We start from the raw sequence: 18023 nt of genomic DNA, 5'->3' as shown, positions 1-18023 counted from the left end.
CTCTTCTCAAGGAGTCAGCCAGGGGCTCTCTGGCAGCCATAGGGAAGAGGATCAGCAGTTACTTCCATCCAGATGACTCTGGCAGTGTCCATCCTATCCCAATCCACTCTTTTTGTGCCTCCATCAACTTCAGCTCCATAGGCTGATGAGGGTGCACGTGTCCCATGGCAGGATATCCAAATATGCTGGGGACCTCCAGAGGATGCCCGCCAGCCAAACTCATCACAGACAACAGGGCAGAGCAGACAGCAGGATGTCTCCACCTCTGCTGTGGATATTGGGGAAGCACCAAGGTGCAGTGATAGGGCTAAGAAATCTAAGAAATATTAGGAGCGCTATGGTGGCATGAGTATTGACCACATGCTCATAAAGTTCACCAAATACAATGCAACACATTTCACAGCTATTGTGTATGCCTCCTCTGTATGATGAGCTGTGGTGCTGTCAAACAGGCCTGACACTATGGTCCCTCCCCCCGACTTACTGCAGATGTCACTATCTGGCATCTCTTGTCTATGTGGTCTGCACCATCGCACAGCAGTGTGTGCCCATTCGCACATCATTCCAACATCAGCTGTGTATCATCCTTCATGGAAGGTTTCCTCATGGGAGAACCTGGTTCACATGCTTTGCAGAGTCATGCATTGCTAATTCTGGCCTGTGTACGATTGAGTCTGACGTGTGCACTTTATTATCAAGTGAAGGCAACCTTGCTTTCATCCTTACTTTTCAATAGATAAGGGCGGTATGGTGACACAGTGGTTAGCACTGCTGTCTCACGCGCTGAGGACCCGGGTTTGCAGGCCAGCATCCCGAACTATGTGTGATAGATGTCAATGTGGTTGAGAACAAAGAGACATAGAGGATGTAGACATGCCTAAATGGTTCTCTGGAAAACTGAGTTCCGACCTTGATAACCTTGGCCTGACTCGTGCCCCTCAGTAGGATCCTCAGTGTGACACAGAGAGTGTAGCATAGTTGCAGCTGTTAGATCTTGTGGAAGAGCTTGATGAAGTTGGAGGCATGAAGTGACGAGTCCAGCGAGTAGACCAGCTGCTGTCATAGTGACTGGGATATGTGAGAGACACTGGAAAAGGCAGCATCTGTCTCTTCTCCAGTTTGTACCCCATTTCAGGAAGGACAACTCCTTCAAAGGATCAGGTCAATGTGAGCCTGATGTGGAAGTATTCACACTCAGAGTGAAGTGGATGGTTGAAATGTGAGGATAGCCAAGCTGCTGTTCATGTGGACCCATGATGGAGTGCACAAGTCCAAGAAGATCATCAGTACTACTCATTGCCCTCCTCCTTCTGGAGTCAAGTGACTATCAGGGCCACACGTCCATGCTTACCTTGTCTGGCCCATGCAGTGGCCCTTCCCCTGCAGCCTCGGCTTCCTCAACCTCACCTCCCTCAACCCCTTTGATGTCCTCCTCGTCGTCAGAGACCTGCAGCTCTTTCATCTCAGCATCATGCAGCTCCTCTCCCCTTTGTATTGGCAGGCTGTGAAGCACGCAGCAAGCCACAATGATCTGTGAGACCCTCTAGGGACTGCTCTGCAATGAGCCACAAGGTCTGCCCAGGCATCAGAATCACATTGTTAAAAAGTCAATGGTGTGCTCCACCATTATTCAAGTAGCGGCATGAGCATCATTATGCCTTTTCTCCAAAATGGTTTGTGGCCTCTTGACAGGCATTATCAGCCATGCCCTTTGCAGGTAATCCTTGTGTCCGAGGAGCCAACTGTGGGTGCTGTTTTGTCCCTCAAATATTTCTGGGATCTCACCTGCCGGAGATGTTCAATGACTCGCTAGTGAGAAGGACCCTGGCCCCCTCACTGGCACAGGCCTCAATATCACTGATCCCTAAAAAAGGTCAAAGACCCAAAGGAGTCCAGGTCATACACACCCATCTCATTCCTAAACACTGACGCCAAGGTTCTGGCAAAGGCCCTGGCGAGACAACTGGAGAGTTGCGTGCCAGAGGTAGTCGCAAAGGATCAGGCGGGCTTTGTTAAGGGCAGACAACCAACAGTGAACATCAGACGGCTGCTGTAAGTGGTACCACCCCACCCAGGGAGGACACACCAGAAGTGATCAGAATGAGTGCGGAGATGGGTTAAGGAGCCGGGAGTGGAATGGGTTAAAATGGAGGAGAATTCCTGCAGGGGAACATCCCTCCGGGCACTGGCCATGGCCCCACTCCCATTCCCCCAGCCAGATATTCAAGAAGCCCAGTGGTAATGGCCACACTGAGAACATGGAACCAACGGAGAAACCACTTCAGTCTGACCTCAATGTCCACCATGGTTCCCACCTGCAAGAACCATAAGTTCCTCCTTGCAATGATGGATGCCTCCTTTAAAAGGTGGAGACAGGACGAAGGGTTACTGACAGTAGGGCAGTTACATATAAACAGCAGAATAATGACCCTGGGGGAACTCCTGGAAAAGCTCCAGCTCCCGAAAGGGAGCAAGCTACAATATACACAAATAAGGAACTTGCTCTGAAAAGAAACAGCAACATTCCTCCAGCTATCAGGGCACTCCCTATTGGGAAACCGCTGACTGTAGGCAAGCTAGGGGACGGTAACTGGGCGGCCATGTACAGACGGATACTCAAGGAGGTACAGTCACCACTGTACGAGGCGCGGGAGAAGTGGAAGGAAGAGTTAGGAATAGAGGTAGGGGGAGGACTCTGGATGGAAGCACTGCATTGGCCGAACTCCACCTCCTCATGCGCAGGGTTGAGTGTGAGGGTGGTGCACAGGGTGAAATTAACCAGAGCACAAATGAGTGGGTTCTTCCCGGAGGCAGAGGACAAATGAGAACAGTGCCCAGGTGCCCGGCCAACCACACCCACGTGTTCTGGTCTTGCCGCAGACTCATCGGGTACTGGACAGCCTTCTTCGAGGCCATGTCCAAGGTTGTGGGGGTCAGGGTAGAGCCATGCCTGCTCGTGGCGGTCTTCAGAGTTTTGAAGCAGCCAGAACTCTTTATGGGGAGAGGGGCAGACGCCCCAGCCTTTGCCTCCTTTAACGTCCGCCAAAGATTCCTGCTCAGCTGACAATCAGCAGCACCACCCAGGCCTCAGACTGGCCGTCCGACTTGGCAGAGTTCCTCAAATTGGAGAAAATAAAATACGTGGTTCGCAAATCATAGGAAGGCTTTCACTTCATGTGGAGGCTATTCACCAGCCTGTTCCAAGACATGTTCGTGACCAGCAATAAGTAAGGGGGGAGGGGGGGAAGACCGAATCGGACAATGAAGGGAGAGATGAAAGAGGTAAGGGAGGAACGGAACGGGGCAGAGGGAGAGGATAGGGAGGGGAGGTCAGGGGTCCCCATACCTGTACATAGGTTCCTGTTCTTGAATATATAAAGGTCGTTTGTCCTTCATTACTTCCTTTTGTATACCTATTTTGTAGATCTCATTTTTCTTTTGTTTTTTTCTCCTTTAAATCTTTTGTATGTTATCAACAGCAAATGTTACTATAAATAATTGTAAAACCAATAAAAATACATATTTTTTAATTTCTGGGATCTGTGATCTGCTTCAAGTACAGGAATTGTCGACGCTTCCAGGAGACCTTACAAAATTTGCTTGTGGTCACACACCAGCTGCACATTTAGCAAGTGAAAGCACTATTGCTGTATCACGTGCTTGCTGCCAGGGAGATTGTGCAAGTCCTGTACACCCTGGGTAATGCAAAGTGCCTACAAATTACATTTCTGGGAGCCTCAACCTCAGACGGTGGTTGGGGCCCTGTTGCCCCTTGTTCCTGAGGATGAATCTCCTGTCTTTGCTATGCTGTCATTGTCTTCTCCTCCTTCTCTCACTTTTCATGGGTAAAGCTGCCAGCAGAACGATTGTAACCAGCATGTAAGGCTCAGTTGTTCCTGACTCCCATCTTTCTCTGGGAGATTTCGAAGCTGTGACCATGGAGTTAATACAAGGTAATTGATTTTGGTATTCATCTCACATGAGTGTCCTTCATTGGTACCTTTCCTAATTTCATGTATTGTAAATAAACGGTTCATAACCTGTCTCAACTGTGCATATCTCCATATCTGAGATTACTGATATCTGTTGGGTTGCCCTTGCCTCTACCTCGTGCAAGGAGAGTGTTGCTGGACAGATTCAAGATAATCAGATAATTCATTGGGACCAAAATAAGGTGAAATTACTTCAGTCAAATACTCTGCAAGCGTGGCTTCTGGATGTTCAATTTCTGAATAACTCACAGCTCATTTTATTGTTATTATTCTTCAATTATTTTATTTATTATTGTCACATGTATTAGTATACAGTGAAAAGTATTGTTTCTTGCATGCTGTACAAACAACACATATCGTACATAGGGAAGGAAGGAGAGACTACAGAATGTAATGTTATAGTCATATGAATGAGAGTAGGGCCGATCAGGAATAGTGGAGGGAACTTGTGCCTAGAGTCTGAGGAGATGGGAGGCCCTATATGAATATTTTGCTTCGGTATTCACTAGAGAGAGGGACCTTGTTGCCCATGAGAACAGTGTGAACCAGGTTAATAGACTCAAACAGGTTGATATTAAGAAGGAGGATGTGCTGGAAATTTTGAAAAGCATCAGGATAGATAAGTCCCCTGGGCCTGACGGGATATACCCAAGGTTACTACGGGAAGCAAGGGAGGAGATTGCTGCGCCATTGGCGATGATCTTTGCATCCTCACTCTCCACTGGAGTAGTACCGGCTGATTGGAGGGAGGCGAATATTGTTCCCCTGTACAGACCCATTGGTCTTACGTCTGTGGTGAGCAAAATATTGGAAAGGATTCTGAGAGATAGGATTTATGATTATTTAGAAAAACATAGTTTGATTAAAGATAGTCAGCATGGCTTTGTGAGTGGCAGGTCTTTGAGGATGTGATGAGACACATTGATGAAGGTCGGGCAGTGGATGTGGTGTATATGGATTTCAGTAAGGCATTTGATAAGGTTCCCCATGGTAGGCTCATTCAGAAAGTTAAGGGGCATGGGATACAGGGAAATTTGGCTGTCTGGATACAGAATTGGCTGGCGAAAGAAGACAGCGAGTGGTAGTGGATGGAAAGTATTCCGCCTGGAGGTCGGTGACCAGTGGTGTCCCGCAAGGATCTGGGACCTCTGCTCTTTGTGGTTTTTATAAATGACTTGGATGAGGAAGTGGAAGGGTGGGTTAGTACATTTGCCGATGACACAAAGGTTGGGGGAGTTGTAGATAGTGTTGTTGCAGGTTACAACAGGACATTGACAGGATGCAGAGCTGGGCTGAGAAGTGGCAGATGGAGTTCAACCTTGATAAATGTGAAGTGATTCATTTTGGAAGGTCGAATTTGAATGCTGAATACAGGGTTAAAGGCAGGATTCTTGGAAGTATGGAGGAACAGAGGGATCTTGGGGTCCACGTACATAGATCCCTCAAAGTTGCCATCCAGGTTGATAGGGTTGTTAAGAAGGCGTATGGTGTGTTGGCTTTCATTAACAGGGCGATTGAGTTTAAGAGCCGGGAGGTTTTGCTGCAGCTTTATAAAACTCTGGTTAGACCACACTTGGAATATTGTGTCCAGTTCTGGTCGCCTCATTATAGGAAGGATGTGGATGCTTTGGAGAGGGTACAGAGGAGATTGACCAGGATGATGCCTGGACTGGAGGGCATGTCTTATGAAGAAAGGTTGAGGGAGCTAGGGCTTTTCTCACTGGAGCGAAGAAGGCAGAGAGGTGACTTGATAGAGGTGCACACGGTGATGAGAGGCATGGATCGAGTGGATAGCCAGAGACTTTTCCCCAGGGTGGAAATGGCTGTCACGAGGGGACATAATTTTAAGGTGATTGGAGGAAGGTATATGGGAGATGTCAGAGGTAGGTTCTTTACACAGAGAGTGGTGGGTGTGTGGAATGCACGGCCAGCAGAGGTGGGGGAGTCAGAGTCATTAGGAACATTTAAGCGACTCTTAGACAGGCACAGGGACAGCAGTAAATTGAAGGGATGTAGGTTAGGTTGATCTTAGATTAGGATAAATGGTCGGCACAACATCGTGGGCTGAAGGGCCTATACTATGCTGTACTGTTCTATGTTCTATGTTCTATAACTAGGGTGTAGAGAAAAGATCAATTGAATACGAGGTAGGTCCATTCAAAAGTCTGATTGCAGCAGGAAAGAAGCTGTTCTTGAGTCGGTTGGTGCGTGACCTCAAACTTTTGTATCATTTCCTGACGGAAGAAGGTGGAAGAGAGTATGTCTGGGGTGCGTGGGGTCCTTAATTATGCTGGTTGCCTTTCTGAGGTAGCGGGAATTATAGACCGAGTCAATGGATGGAAGGCTGGATTGCGTGATGGACTGGGCTACATTCACGACCTTTTGTAGTTTCCTGCGGTTTTGGGCAGAGCAGGATCCATACCAAGCTGTGATACAACCAGAAAGTATGCTTTCAATGGTGCATCTGTAAAAGTTGATGAGAGTCGTAACTGACATGCCAAAGTTCCTTAGTCTTCTGAGAATATTGAGTCGTTGGTGGGCTTTCTCAACTATAGTGTCGGCATGGGGGGCCAGGACAGGCTGTTGGTGATCTGTACACTTAAAAACTTGAAGCTCTCGACCCTTTCTACTTCGTTCCCATTGATGTAGACGGGGCATGTTCTCCTCTTCGCTTCCTGAAGTCGATGACAATCTCCTTCATTTTGTTGACTTTGAGGGAGATATTATTGTCGTCGCACCAGTTCACCAGATTCTCTATCTCATTCCTGTACTCTGTCTCGTCATTGTTTGAAATCCGACCCACTACGGTGGTGTCATCAGCAAATTTGAAAATCGAGTTGGAGGGGAGTTTGGACACAATCATAGGTGTACAAGGAGTATAGTAGGGGGCTGAGGACACATCCTTGTGGGGCACCAGTGTTGAGGATGATCGTGGAGGAGGTGTTGTTGCCTATCCTTACTGATTGTGGTCTGTGGGTTAGAAAGCTCAGGATCCAGTCGCAGAGGGAGGAGCCGAGGCCCATACCACGGGCGTTTGAAGATGAGTTTCATAGGAATAATAGTGTAGAAGGCTGAGCTGTAGTCAATAAATATGGATGTGGGCTTCGCTGGTTTTGACAGTATTCATGGCCCACACCTAATTGGCATTGTTTATTTAGAAGTAATGTTGTACATGTGACTCCAAACCCACATCAATGTGGTTAACTCTTCTATGTCCTCTGAAATGACCTAGCTGCTCGGTGTGACTGTGAGCGAGAGCGGTGTATGAATGTGAGAGAGATGTGAGTGTGTGTTACATGTATGTGAGGGAGAGAGGTGCATATGTCCAATATGGGAATCAGCTTTCCAACATCATTCCTCCCATTAAAAATAACAAAAGATAAGACTTGAGTATTTTTTTAATAAGAGAACTTTTTAATCATTACCCATTCTTAAAGTGGGTACTACTTCAAGGGGTTACTGTTAAGGGGATCTACGGGAGGGTAGCCTGGCCTGGGGTTGATGTAACTGGCAAATATATTTATCAATGTGTGTCTCGTCCTAATATATGCACAGATATAGCTAGAAAAGACTTATTTACATTTGATTTCTGTGTTCGCGGAAAAAAGGGGCGTGACATTATGAGAATGTCTGGGGTTCCCCGATGCTGTTGGGAGGTCACGAAGGAGTCCGCGGATTGAAAAGTTTGGGAAACCCTAGCCCATCTGATCCTTTGTTCCCAGTTAGAAGGGAAGGAAAACATGCATTTGTGGGGCGGAAAATTTAGGTTCACTACTAATGCGAGTATAACATGTCATGGCTGAAAAGGAGAGTCGACATATATATACCGGGTAGATGCAAAAACAGGACTTTTGGAGGTAGAAAAACGGTGTCATCTTATACAATGGGTCAGTTTATTCGGCGCGGTGTATAGTAAGGATCTGCTTCGGACTGAACGAGCCAGTCACTCACTAAAGTGGGCCTCTTCCATTTTGAGTATATTGTCTAACTTTCAGCTGCTGCCACGGAAACCCTCCAGAGACAAAGCCTAGAAGAAAATCTCACAGTTTCTACAAAACACACATATTCCATTGTGATGCAAACTCAAATTATTGAACTTGTTTTGGGCCATTACAAAAATACTTTGAGAAAAACAACCAACTTCAATTAAGTATCTCAAAATTCCAGCCTTCTCCCTCTCTTTTTCTTTTGTCCTTTGGTTAATTTACTTGGAATCTTACGCGCACCAATTTGCCATTTTAGCAGTCCCCCTCACTGTATTTCCAGCTCACTCAGTTATAAACTCACTGTGTGACAGATAGCTCAGCTCAGCTCAGGCTGAGAGCATCAGCCTTACAGTCAAAGCCCAGCTCCACAGTATCTAATTGACGTCTGGTCAGTATCGTACCTACGGTTGACTGACAGTTAACTGGAAACTAAATTGCAATATTTAAGCTTAAAAACTAAATTTAAATTTGGGACTAGAGGAGGTAGAATGATGGATTGTGATCGGGAGGGGCGGATGGGGAAGGGAGGGTGGAGTAGGGGCGGTACTGTAGCATAGTGGTTAGCACTGTTGCTTCACAGCGACAGGGACCCAGGCTCAATTCCCAGCTTGGGTCACTGTCTGTGTGGAGTCTGTACGTTCTCCTCCTGTCTGCGTGGGTTTCCATTGGGTGCTCTGGTTTCCTCCCACATGGCCCAAAAGACATACTTGTTAGGCGAATTGGACATTCTGAATTCTCCTCTGTGTACCCGAACAGGTGCCGGATTGTGGCGACTAGGGGATTTTCACAGTAACTTCATTGCAGTGTTAATGTAAGCCTACTTGTGACATGAATAAAGATTGTTGTTGTTAGTCAGAGATTGGAAGCTGGGGGAGCCCAAAGGCTTTCATACACGGACCTGCCCCCAGAGTTAGAGAAGCCCTGAGGAAAGGAAGATTCCCTTTGTGTCTGAGAGACATGAGAATCTGCTTCATGGGTCATGGGAAATAAGCAATAGGATCTCAACCAATTTAACTCTGCTTCCAGTAGATTAAAGATCAGGATTTAAGATCTCAGCAGTGTCCTGGTGGATCTGGAATATTGGCCATGAGCAGCCGCTGTAAATAGTTCATTTCTCAGAAATTTCCATTAATCTTTAGAATCTTTCGACAGATGAAACCACATGTGACCAACGCCATTGGGAACTCGGCCGTAGAAAGATTCATTGTCAGTGGTATAACCAATGGAATAACTAGTATCATTTTATTAACTTCATGCAGTCCAGGCGGTTGAACCTCACCCAACACTGAGATTATATCCTCTAATCCTGCATTCCCTAGCTAGAAAATATAACCTCTTATTATCCATCCTATGAAGTCCTGTAAGAATTTTATAAGTTTAGACGAGATCCCTTATTCTTCTAAACTTGAAAATATAGGACTTTTCCACTCAATGTCTCCTCATATGACAATACTCTTATCACAAGGATCAATCTAGTGAAGCATAACAGCATCCTTTCAAAGGTGTAGATCCTTAAATAAGGAGACCAAACTACTCCAGGTGTGACCTCATCAAAGTCTTGGAATGTTCATTAGACCTCCAGCTGCTATTTGCAGGGGCCTCATCAATAGTTGATTTCAATATGTTATGTTTTAAAGGGGAACTGCAAATGAAAATAACAGCTATGAATAATTGACTTACTGCGATCCTTATTTTGTGTTACATGGCTGGGATTTTCCACCTCTTCCTCCTGCCCCTGCGGTGGGTTTTCCGGCAGCAGAGGCCAGTCACAATTAACCAGCGGGTTCCCTGGTAGCGAGGCCGGCCAACCATGGAAAATGCCACTGCCTTCAGTGGGACCGGAAGATCCCGCTGCTCACCTCCGCCATCAGAAAGCCCACCACGGGTGGCCGGGGGGGGGGGGGGGGGGGGGAGGGGGGGGAGGGGGGGGGGCAGGATCCTGGCCACGGTTTAACAAAAATGGTACTGAACAATCGTTTGGTGAAGGTTATGTTGGCAATGGCATGTAGATGAGGAAGGGGAAATTGACCAGAGCAGGTCTTTTGGAGGCTCCAGAGATAACAGACCTGTGGTAGATAGAAAAGCCATTACGAGAGATGCTTTGGCTATGATTGAATGGTTCAAATGGACATGTAAAGGTTTTGGGCCATTTCCTCTTGCAAGAATAGTAAAAGAAGGGAGAAAATCAAGTCAATATGCAGTTACAGAATATAGAAAATACAGCACAGAACAGGCTCTTCGGCCCACGATGTTGTGCCGAACTTTTGTCCTAGATTAAGAACAAATTAATCTACACCCCATTATTCTACCGTAATCCATGTACCTACCCAATAGCCGCTTGAAGGTCCCTAATGTTTCCGACTCAACTACTTCCACAGGCAGTGCATTCCATGCCCCCACTACTCTCTGGGTAAAGAACCTACCTCTGACATCCCCCCTATATCTTCCACCATTCACCTTAAATTTATGTCCCCTTGTAATGGTTTGTTCTACCCGGGGAAAAAGTCTCTGACTGTCTACTCTATCTATTCCCCTGATCATCTTATAAACCACTATCAAGTCTCCCCTCATCCTTTTTCGTTCTAATGAGAAAAGGCCTAGCACCCTCAATCTTTCCTCGTAAGACCTACTCTCCATTCCAGGCAACATCCTGGTAAATCTCCTTTGCACCTTTTCCAAAACTTCCACATCCTTCCTAAAATGAGGCAACCAGAGCTGCACACAGTACTCCAAATGTGGCCTTATCAAGGTTTTGTACAGCTGCATCAGCACCTCACGGCTCTTAAATTCAATCCCTCTGCTAATGAACGCTAGCACACCATAGGCCTTCTTCACAGCTCTATCCACTTGAGTGGCAACTTTCAAAGATCTATGAACATAGACCCCAAGATCTCTCTGCTCCTCCACATTGCCAAGAACCCTACCATTAACCCTGTGTTCCGCATTCATATTTGTCCTTTCAAAATGGACAACCTCACACTTTTCAGGGATAAACTCCATCTGCCACTTCTCAGCCCAGCTCTGCATCCTATCAATGTCTCTTTGCAGCCGACAACAGCCCTCCTCACTATTCACAACTCCACCAATCTTCATATCGTCTGCAAATTAAAATGAAATGAAATGAAAATCGCTATTGTCACAAGTAGGCTTCAAATGAAGTTACTGTGAAAACCCCTAGTCGCCACATTCCGGCGCCTGTTTGGGGAGGCTGGTACGGGAATTGAACCCTGCTGCTGGCCTGCCTTGGTCTGCTTTAAAAGCCAGCGATTTAGCCCTGTGCTAAACTAGCCCCACTGGTTTACTGACCCACCCTTCAACTCCCTCATCCAAGTCATTAATGAAAATCACAAACAGCAGAGGACTCAGAACTGATCCCTGCAATAAGCCACTGGTATCGGGGCTCCAGGCTGAATATTTGCCATCCACCACCACTCTCTGACTTCTATCGGTTAGCCAGTTCATTATCCAACTGGCCAAATTTCCCACTATCCCATGCCTCCTTACTTTCTGCATAAGCCTACCATGGGGAACCTTATCAAATGCTTTACTAAAATCCATGTACACTACATCCACTGCTTTACCTTCATCCACGTGCTTGGTCACCTCCTCAAAGAATTCAATAAGACTTGTGAGGCAAGACCTACCCCTCACAAATCCATGCTGACTATCCCTAATCAAGCAGTGTCTTTCCAGATGCTCAGAAATCCTATTCCTCAGTACCCTTTCCATTACTTTGCCTACCACCGAAGTAAGACTAACTGGCCTGTAATTCCCAAGGTTATACCTATTCCCTATTTTGAACAGGGACACGACATTCGCCACTCTCCAATCCCCTGGTACCACCCCTGTTGACAGTGAGGACGAAAAGACCATTGCCAATGGCTCTGCAATTTCATCTCTTGCTTCCCATAGAATCCTTGATATATCCCGTCAGGCCCAGGGGACTTGTCTATCCTCTAGTTTTTCAAAATGCCCAACACATCTTCTTTCCTAACAAGTATCTCCTCGAGCTTACCAGTCTGTTTCACACTGTCCTCTCCAACTATATGGCCCCTCTCATTCATAAATACTGAAGAAAAGTACTCTTTCAAGACCTCTCCTATCTCTTCAGACTCAATACGCAATCTCCCGTTACTGTCCTTGATCGGACCTACCCTCGCTCTAGTCATTCTCATATTTCTCACCTATGTGTAAAAGGCCTTGGGGATTTCCTTGATCCTACCCGTCAAAGATTTTTCATGCCCTCTCTTAGCTCCCCTAATCCCTTTCTTCAGTTCCCTTCTGGCTATCTTGTATCCCTCCAGCGTCCTGTCTGAACCTTGTTTCCTCAGCCTTACATAAGTCTCCTTCTTCCTCTTAACAAGACATTCACCTTCTCTTGTCAACCATGGTTCCCTCACTCGACCATCTCTTCCCTGCCTGACAGGGACATACATATCAAGGGCACGTAGTATCTGTTCCTTGAACAAGTTCCACATTTCAATTGTGTCCTTCCCTGACAGCCTATGTTCCCAACTTATGCACTTCAATTCTTGTCTGACAGCATCGTATTTACCCTTCCCCCAATTGTAAGCCTTGCACGCACCTATCCCTCTCCATTACTAAAGTGAAAGTCACAGAATTGTGGTCACTATCTCCAAAATGCTCCCCCACTAACAAATCTGTCACTTGCCCTGGTTCATTACCAAGTACCAAATCCAATATGGCCCCCCTCTGGTCGGACAATCTACATACTGTGTTAGAAAAGCTTCCTGGGCACACTGCACAAACCCCACCCCATCCAAATTATTTGATCTAAAGAGTTTCCACTCAATATTTGGGAAGTTGAAGTCACCCATGACTACTACCCTATGACTTCTGCACCTTTCCAAAATCTGTTTCCCAATCTGTTCCTCCACATCTCTGCTGCTATTGGGGGGCCTATAGAAAACTCTCAACAAGGTGACTGCTCCTTTCCTATTTCTGACTTCAACCCATACTACCTCAGTAGGTAGATCTTCCTCGAACTGCCTTTCTGCAGCTGTTATACTATCTCTCATTAACAATGCCACCCCCCCCCCCCCCCGCCTATTTTACCGCCCTCCCTAATCTTATTGAAACATCTATAACCAGGAACCTCCAACAACCATTTCTGCCCCTCTTCTATCCAAGTTTCCGTGATGGCCACCACATCGTAGTCCCAAGTACCGATCCATGCCTTAAGTTCACCCACCTTATTCCTGATGCTTCTTGCATTGAAGTATACACACTTCAACCCATCTCCATGTCTGCAAGTACTCTCCTTTGTCAGTGTTACCTTCCCCACTACCTCGCTACACACTTTGATGTCCTGAACATCGGTTACCTTAGTTGCTGGACTACAAATCCGGTTCCCATTCTCCTGCCAAATTAGTTTAAACCCTCACGAAGAGTACTAGAAAACCTCCCTCCCAGGATATTGGTGCCCCTCTGGTTCAGATGCAACCCGTCCTGCTTGTACAGGTCCCACCTTCCCCAGAATGCGCTCCAATTATCCAAATACCTGAAGCCCTCCCTCCTACACCATTCCTGCAGCCACGTGTTCAACTGTACTCTCTCCCTATTCCTAGCCTCACTATCACCAGAGATGACAACTGTCTGTCTGTCCTGGCTTTTAACTTCCAGCCTAATTCCCTAAACTCGTTTGTTACATCCATACCCCTTTTCCTACCTATGAAGTTGATACCAATGTGCACCATGACTTCTGGCTGCTCCCCCTCCCCCCTTAAGGATCCTGAAGACATGATCCGAGACGTCATGGACCCTGACACCCGGGAGGCAACAAACCATCCGAGAGTCTCGCCCGTGCCCACAGAACCGCCTGTCTGTACCTCTAACTATTGAGTCCCCTATAACTAGTGCTCTCCTAATCTCCCCCCTTCCCTTCTGAGCCCCAGAGCCGGACCTCGTGCCAGAGACCCGGTCACTGCAGCCTACCCCTGCTAGGTAATCTCCCCCAACAGTATCCAAAGCGGTATACTTATTGTTGAGAAGAACGACCACAGGGGATCCCTGCACGGACTGCTTCCTCCTCTTCCCACCTCTAACTGTTACCCAGCTACCTTTGTTCTCAAGTGTAATATCCAACGTCAGCAATCAGCCCATGGTGTGATGACTTGCTTACTGAAGATTAGTTTCAGTTGCATTACAGAGAGGTTTCCCTTTGCGCTGAATGTACATAGGGCTTTGAGTGAAGGCTGCAATCCTATGGGCATTCACTGCAAAATGTGTAAGTTATTTAAGGTTATGAGAGGAGTATATAATTGTAAATGTAAACATGTTTAGTGTTCTGCATTAACACAAAGTGACGGTGAACAATTCCTTGATTGACCGAGTAAGTTATCTAAAGGTTTCCCTGCATGGTTTCCAAATGCATCGTATGGTTGAATTGTCACTAACACTGGCAGGAACCTCTTCCCAGTACTCCAAAGTTACTTTTTGGGGGGCTTCTGGTGCACATTGAAGATAGCCTAACTCGTGTGAGTCACGTCCTCTGGGAAAAGGCCAACACCAAGGCAAACTGGATAGATCAGTGGGCAACTGCACTCTTTGTAATTTTGCTTCCTTCCAACTTTTCAGCAAAATGGAAGGCTGCCTCTGAAAGCTGGGAACATGTAGCTGAATGAATATGATCTGGAGAGGGAGACGAGCTGCAGTTAGTCCCAAAGGGGGTCATTACAGGCAGCATTAATTTTAGTTGCTGACTACTCTTCACATTTTAAACAAAGCTCTTCTCTAATACTTTTAACTTATTGATATGTCAATCTTTAGCTTACTACAGTCAACATCAATATTTCCCTAGTGTTGTCAGAACACGAATTTTGATATCAAAAAAATTTAGAGTAATATAGCTGGTTTGATAAGATTGTTAGCTTGAGGGATTTTACTGTTTAAAGTTGGATTGACCATTTATAAGGTAGACATATTTTGCACTGTGTTATAATTATGGATAGAATCACTGATATTGTGGAAAGATTTACAAATCTATAGCTGGTTTCTGATTGTATTACAAACTATGACAGCACATATTGCGTAACTGCACATGCCAGCTAGACGCCAACATCTATCAGTGCGGTGAAAAATGATTTTCTATCAGCTAGAGTTTTTCTTGTACCCAAAATCATTTGTTATATTCTTGAATCAGTACAACTGTGTCCTGTAATGAATAAAACATTTGAATGACTGCTTATTGTGTAGCTAGGAGACATTATACCATAATTATATCATCTGGGCTTGATGAATGTCACAACATTAAACATAGACTAAATTAGTGAAGCTTCTTAAATTTAATATTTTAGAAATATTCTACCCAGATGTCTTGCAAATTCAAAGGAACCGAGACATGAAAACAGACAAGTACTTTTCCCATTAAAATTAGTATTGCTAATTCGCTATGTGCTGGAATTATTAACAAGAAAAATTTATTTCCTTTTCTTAAATGATCCCTAGGCCCTGGTGAAGGTCAACCCAAAACTGAAGCCAATGCTACATGGGATTAAAAGAAACAGGTGCAAGTGGGAGGAGATGCACCGAAAAAGACAAGGCAACACAGACAATGCCAGCTGCAGCATGTCCACACAAGGCGTCGGTTAAAACCCCGGGCATCATTTGCGAGGATGGGCAATCAGCTTGACTTGGCTATAATTCAACTGGATAAAAAAAAATTCTTCGGTTATGATTTGCAAGGGTGATTGACGGTGCTGAAATCCCCAATGAGTTGCTGCACAGTGCAGAACCCCTCTACTCACAATTGAGAGAGAAAACAACAAAATAAGGAATGCGATACAACTATCCTGTTGGATGCTTATGCCGAGAAGCAGAGAAAGCTCTTTTACAATTGCACAGACAATGCAGCTTCATCCGGTGCTACCAGTTACTAAGAGTTTGCTGTCTTCTGTGGAAAATATATGAAAATAATAAGCTGGTCTAATGAATATCTATTATTGAGACATCTGGATAGAGAACTGGAGTATTCTGTGCATCCTTTGTAATTGCATCAGTCAAATCAGTTATGAGCCAGTAATTGTCTGCTTTTATGCTCTCCTTCAAATGCTGGAATGTCCTTGTGGTTGTATTTTCTATTTTTCAAATACTTTAACAATTTTCTACTTCAATTCTTCTCTATGCGAGGATGCCTGGGAATCAGTTCCCTGTACTGAAGAACATGGGAATGATAGATGTACAGAGGCAAAACCCTTTTACAGGCAGCCTTTGACAGCTGGAGCTGTGGTGGTTAGAACTGAATCATTGTTTACTATAGAGAACATGAGAACAGAGCTTTGCTTTCTGCTTTAAGCAAGATTATTTTGAAGCCAGTGGAGGTTGAAGTTGTATGTTAAACAGAATGCATGATGAAGCAAATCATATTGTACAATTAACAGGCTGTGGGTGGCATGGAATTTTGTCAGCATGAAAACATATAATTAAACAAAACAGAATCTTCAGCTCTGTATGACATTCTTCACAGCTGAAGGGTCAGAGGGAACACTACCAGGAGCAGAAACTGAACTGGCTGCTTATCCCTGAAAATCTCCTTGCCTGATTTGAAGAATTATGCATGCATTTCACATCTGCATCTGTAAAATGTGGAAAAATATTTGTAAGATTGTTAACCCTGTGATGGATAAATTGTTTTGGAGTATGAACACATTGTTTCCCTCCCCTTCCTTCACCACCTATTTCCATTTGTGAGTGCTGTAATTCTTTGACACACGTTTTGAACAGAATTCCATATTCGTTGGCTAACATCTACAGCGATATTCTATGCAGTGACCCTCAATTTATTCCCAAAGACTACTTAGGTGGCTGAGTTGGTCGAACTCTCACCCCCAAGTCACAAGATTCTGTGTTCAAGTCCTACTCTGGGGCTTGAACACAGAACTCAAAGCCAACACTTCAATGCAGTATTGAGGCAGTGCTGCACTATCAGAGGCACCATTCAGGCTCTGTTAGCCCTCTCAGATAGATGTAAATGTTTCCAAAGCACTATTTCAGAGAGCCGAGGAGTCCTAGCCAATATTAACCCCTGAATCAACATCAATAAAAATAGATTATCTGGTCACTGCTCTTAAAGATTATTATTGTGGGATTTTGCTATGCACAAATTGGCTGACATGTTTCCTACATTACAACAGTGACAATACTTGATTGACATACCGTGAGACGTTTCGTGGTCGTGAACAGTACTTCATAAATGCAAGTCTTTTTTTCTTATTGCGGATGTTCAAAACAGGAAGCCATTCATTTTTGAATCCACCCACTACTCGAATATATGCAAATATTCTTAACCCTGTCCTACATAACCCTAATTTCTACATTGTTGTCTTCAAATAGCTTTAACCTTTGAGGTATTATTTTAATCACGTCTGATCTCGTTTTAATTCTGTTTTTCAACGTTTTTTTATTTTGATTAATTCTACTCATGATGATACTTATCGCCAGTGAAGTAAGACGGCAGCCATGAAAAATACAAAGTTAGCACTTCTCGAGAAGTTCCAATCCCAAGATCTTTAGAATCCACAAGAATTTACAAGTATACGATCGTACACATTAGGATATGTGCAGGACTCTGCTTAATCAGTCACCCAGTGATTAATGATACAATTGCCCAATTGTCTTTTGTAAAAAATAAATAAAAGGTGATATGAAAACCTAAACCAAGAAAAGTGTTTATTTCATTATTTTACACGAGTCACATTTATTTGTAAATTAGTTCACATTTTATTGAATTCTCGGCCTTTTATGTGTCAGTCTCAATGGACAACGGTCTCTGGTTGGTAGGTTTTGAAATAATGATTCTGTTACAGCAGTACCTCAGCTGAAGCACACAGCCAAGAAAACAGACCTTAAGCACAGCAATGAATTTAACCGATTTATCATCTAAAAGACTGCACTGTTCCGGTAGGAATGAAAATTAATGAATGATTTCTTGTTACTTTGCTGTTTATTCCAGACTGTTTCCAGCAGGCAAACTGGAGAAACCATTTCAATACTGACTCCTACTGGATGATGGAAGTTTCACAAAAAA

The 18023-nt window shown here is 44.8% G+C and overlaps 1 protein-coding gene across 2 annotated transcripts in view; it reads left to right on the top strand.

The window, feature by feature from the left end:
* pde11a (phosphodiesterase 11a) overlaps positions 1–17646 on the top strand; it is a 706589-nt gene extending 688943 nt beyond the window's left edge. For both annotated transcript variants that reach the window (XM_072477086.1, XM_072477077.1), the window contains one exon: positions 15446–17646. In XM_072477086.1, coding sequence (XP_072333187.1) covers positions 15446–15589 — 144 coding nt within the window. In that variant the 3' untranslated portion in view covers positions 15590–17646. The remainder of the gene's footprint in view (positions 1–15445) is intronic.
* Positions 17647–18023: the final 377 nt, after the last annotated feature.

The sequence above is a fragment of the Scyliorhinus torazame genome, chromosome 2, assembly GCF_047496885.1.
Source record: "Scyliorhinus torazame isolate Kashiwa2021f chromosome 2, sScyTor2.1, whole genome shotgun sequence".
NCBI lineage: Eukaryota > Metazoa > Chordata > Chondrichthyes > Carcharhiniformes > Scyliorhinidae > Scyliorhinus > Scyliorhinus torazame.
This window is presented reverse-complemented; position numbering and strand designations above follow the sequence as displayed.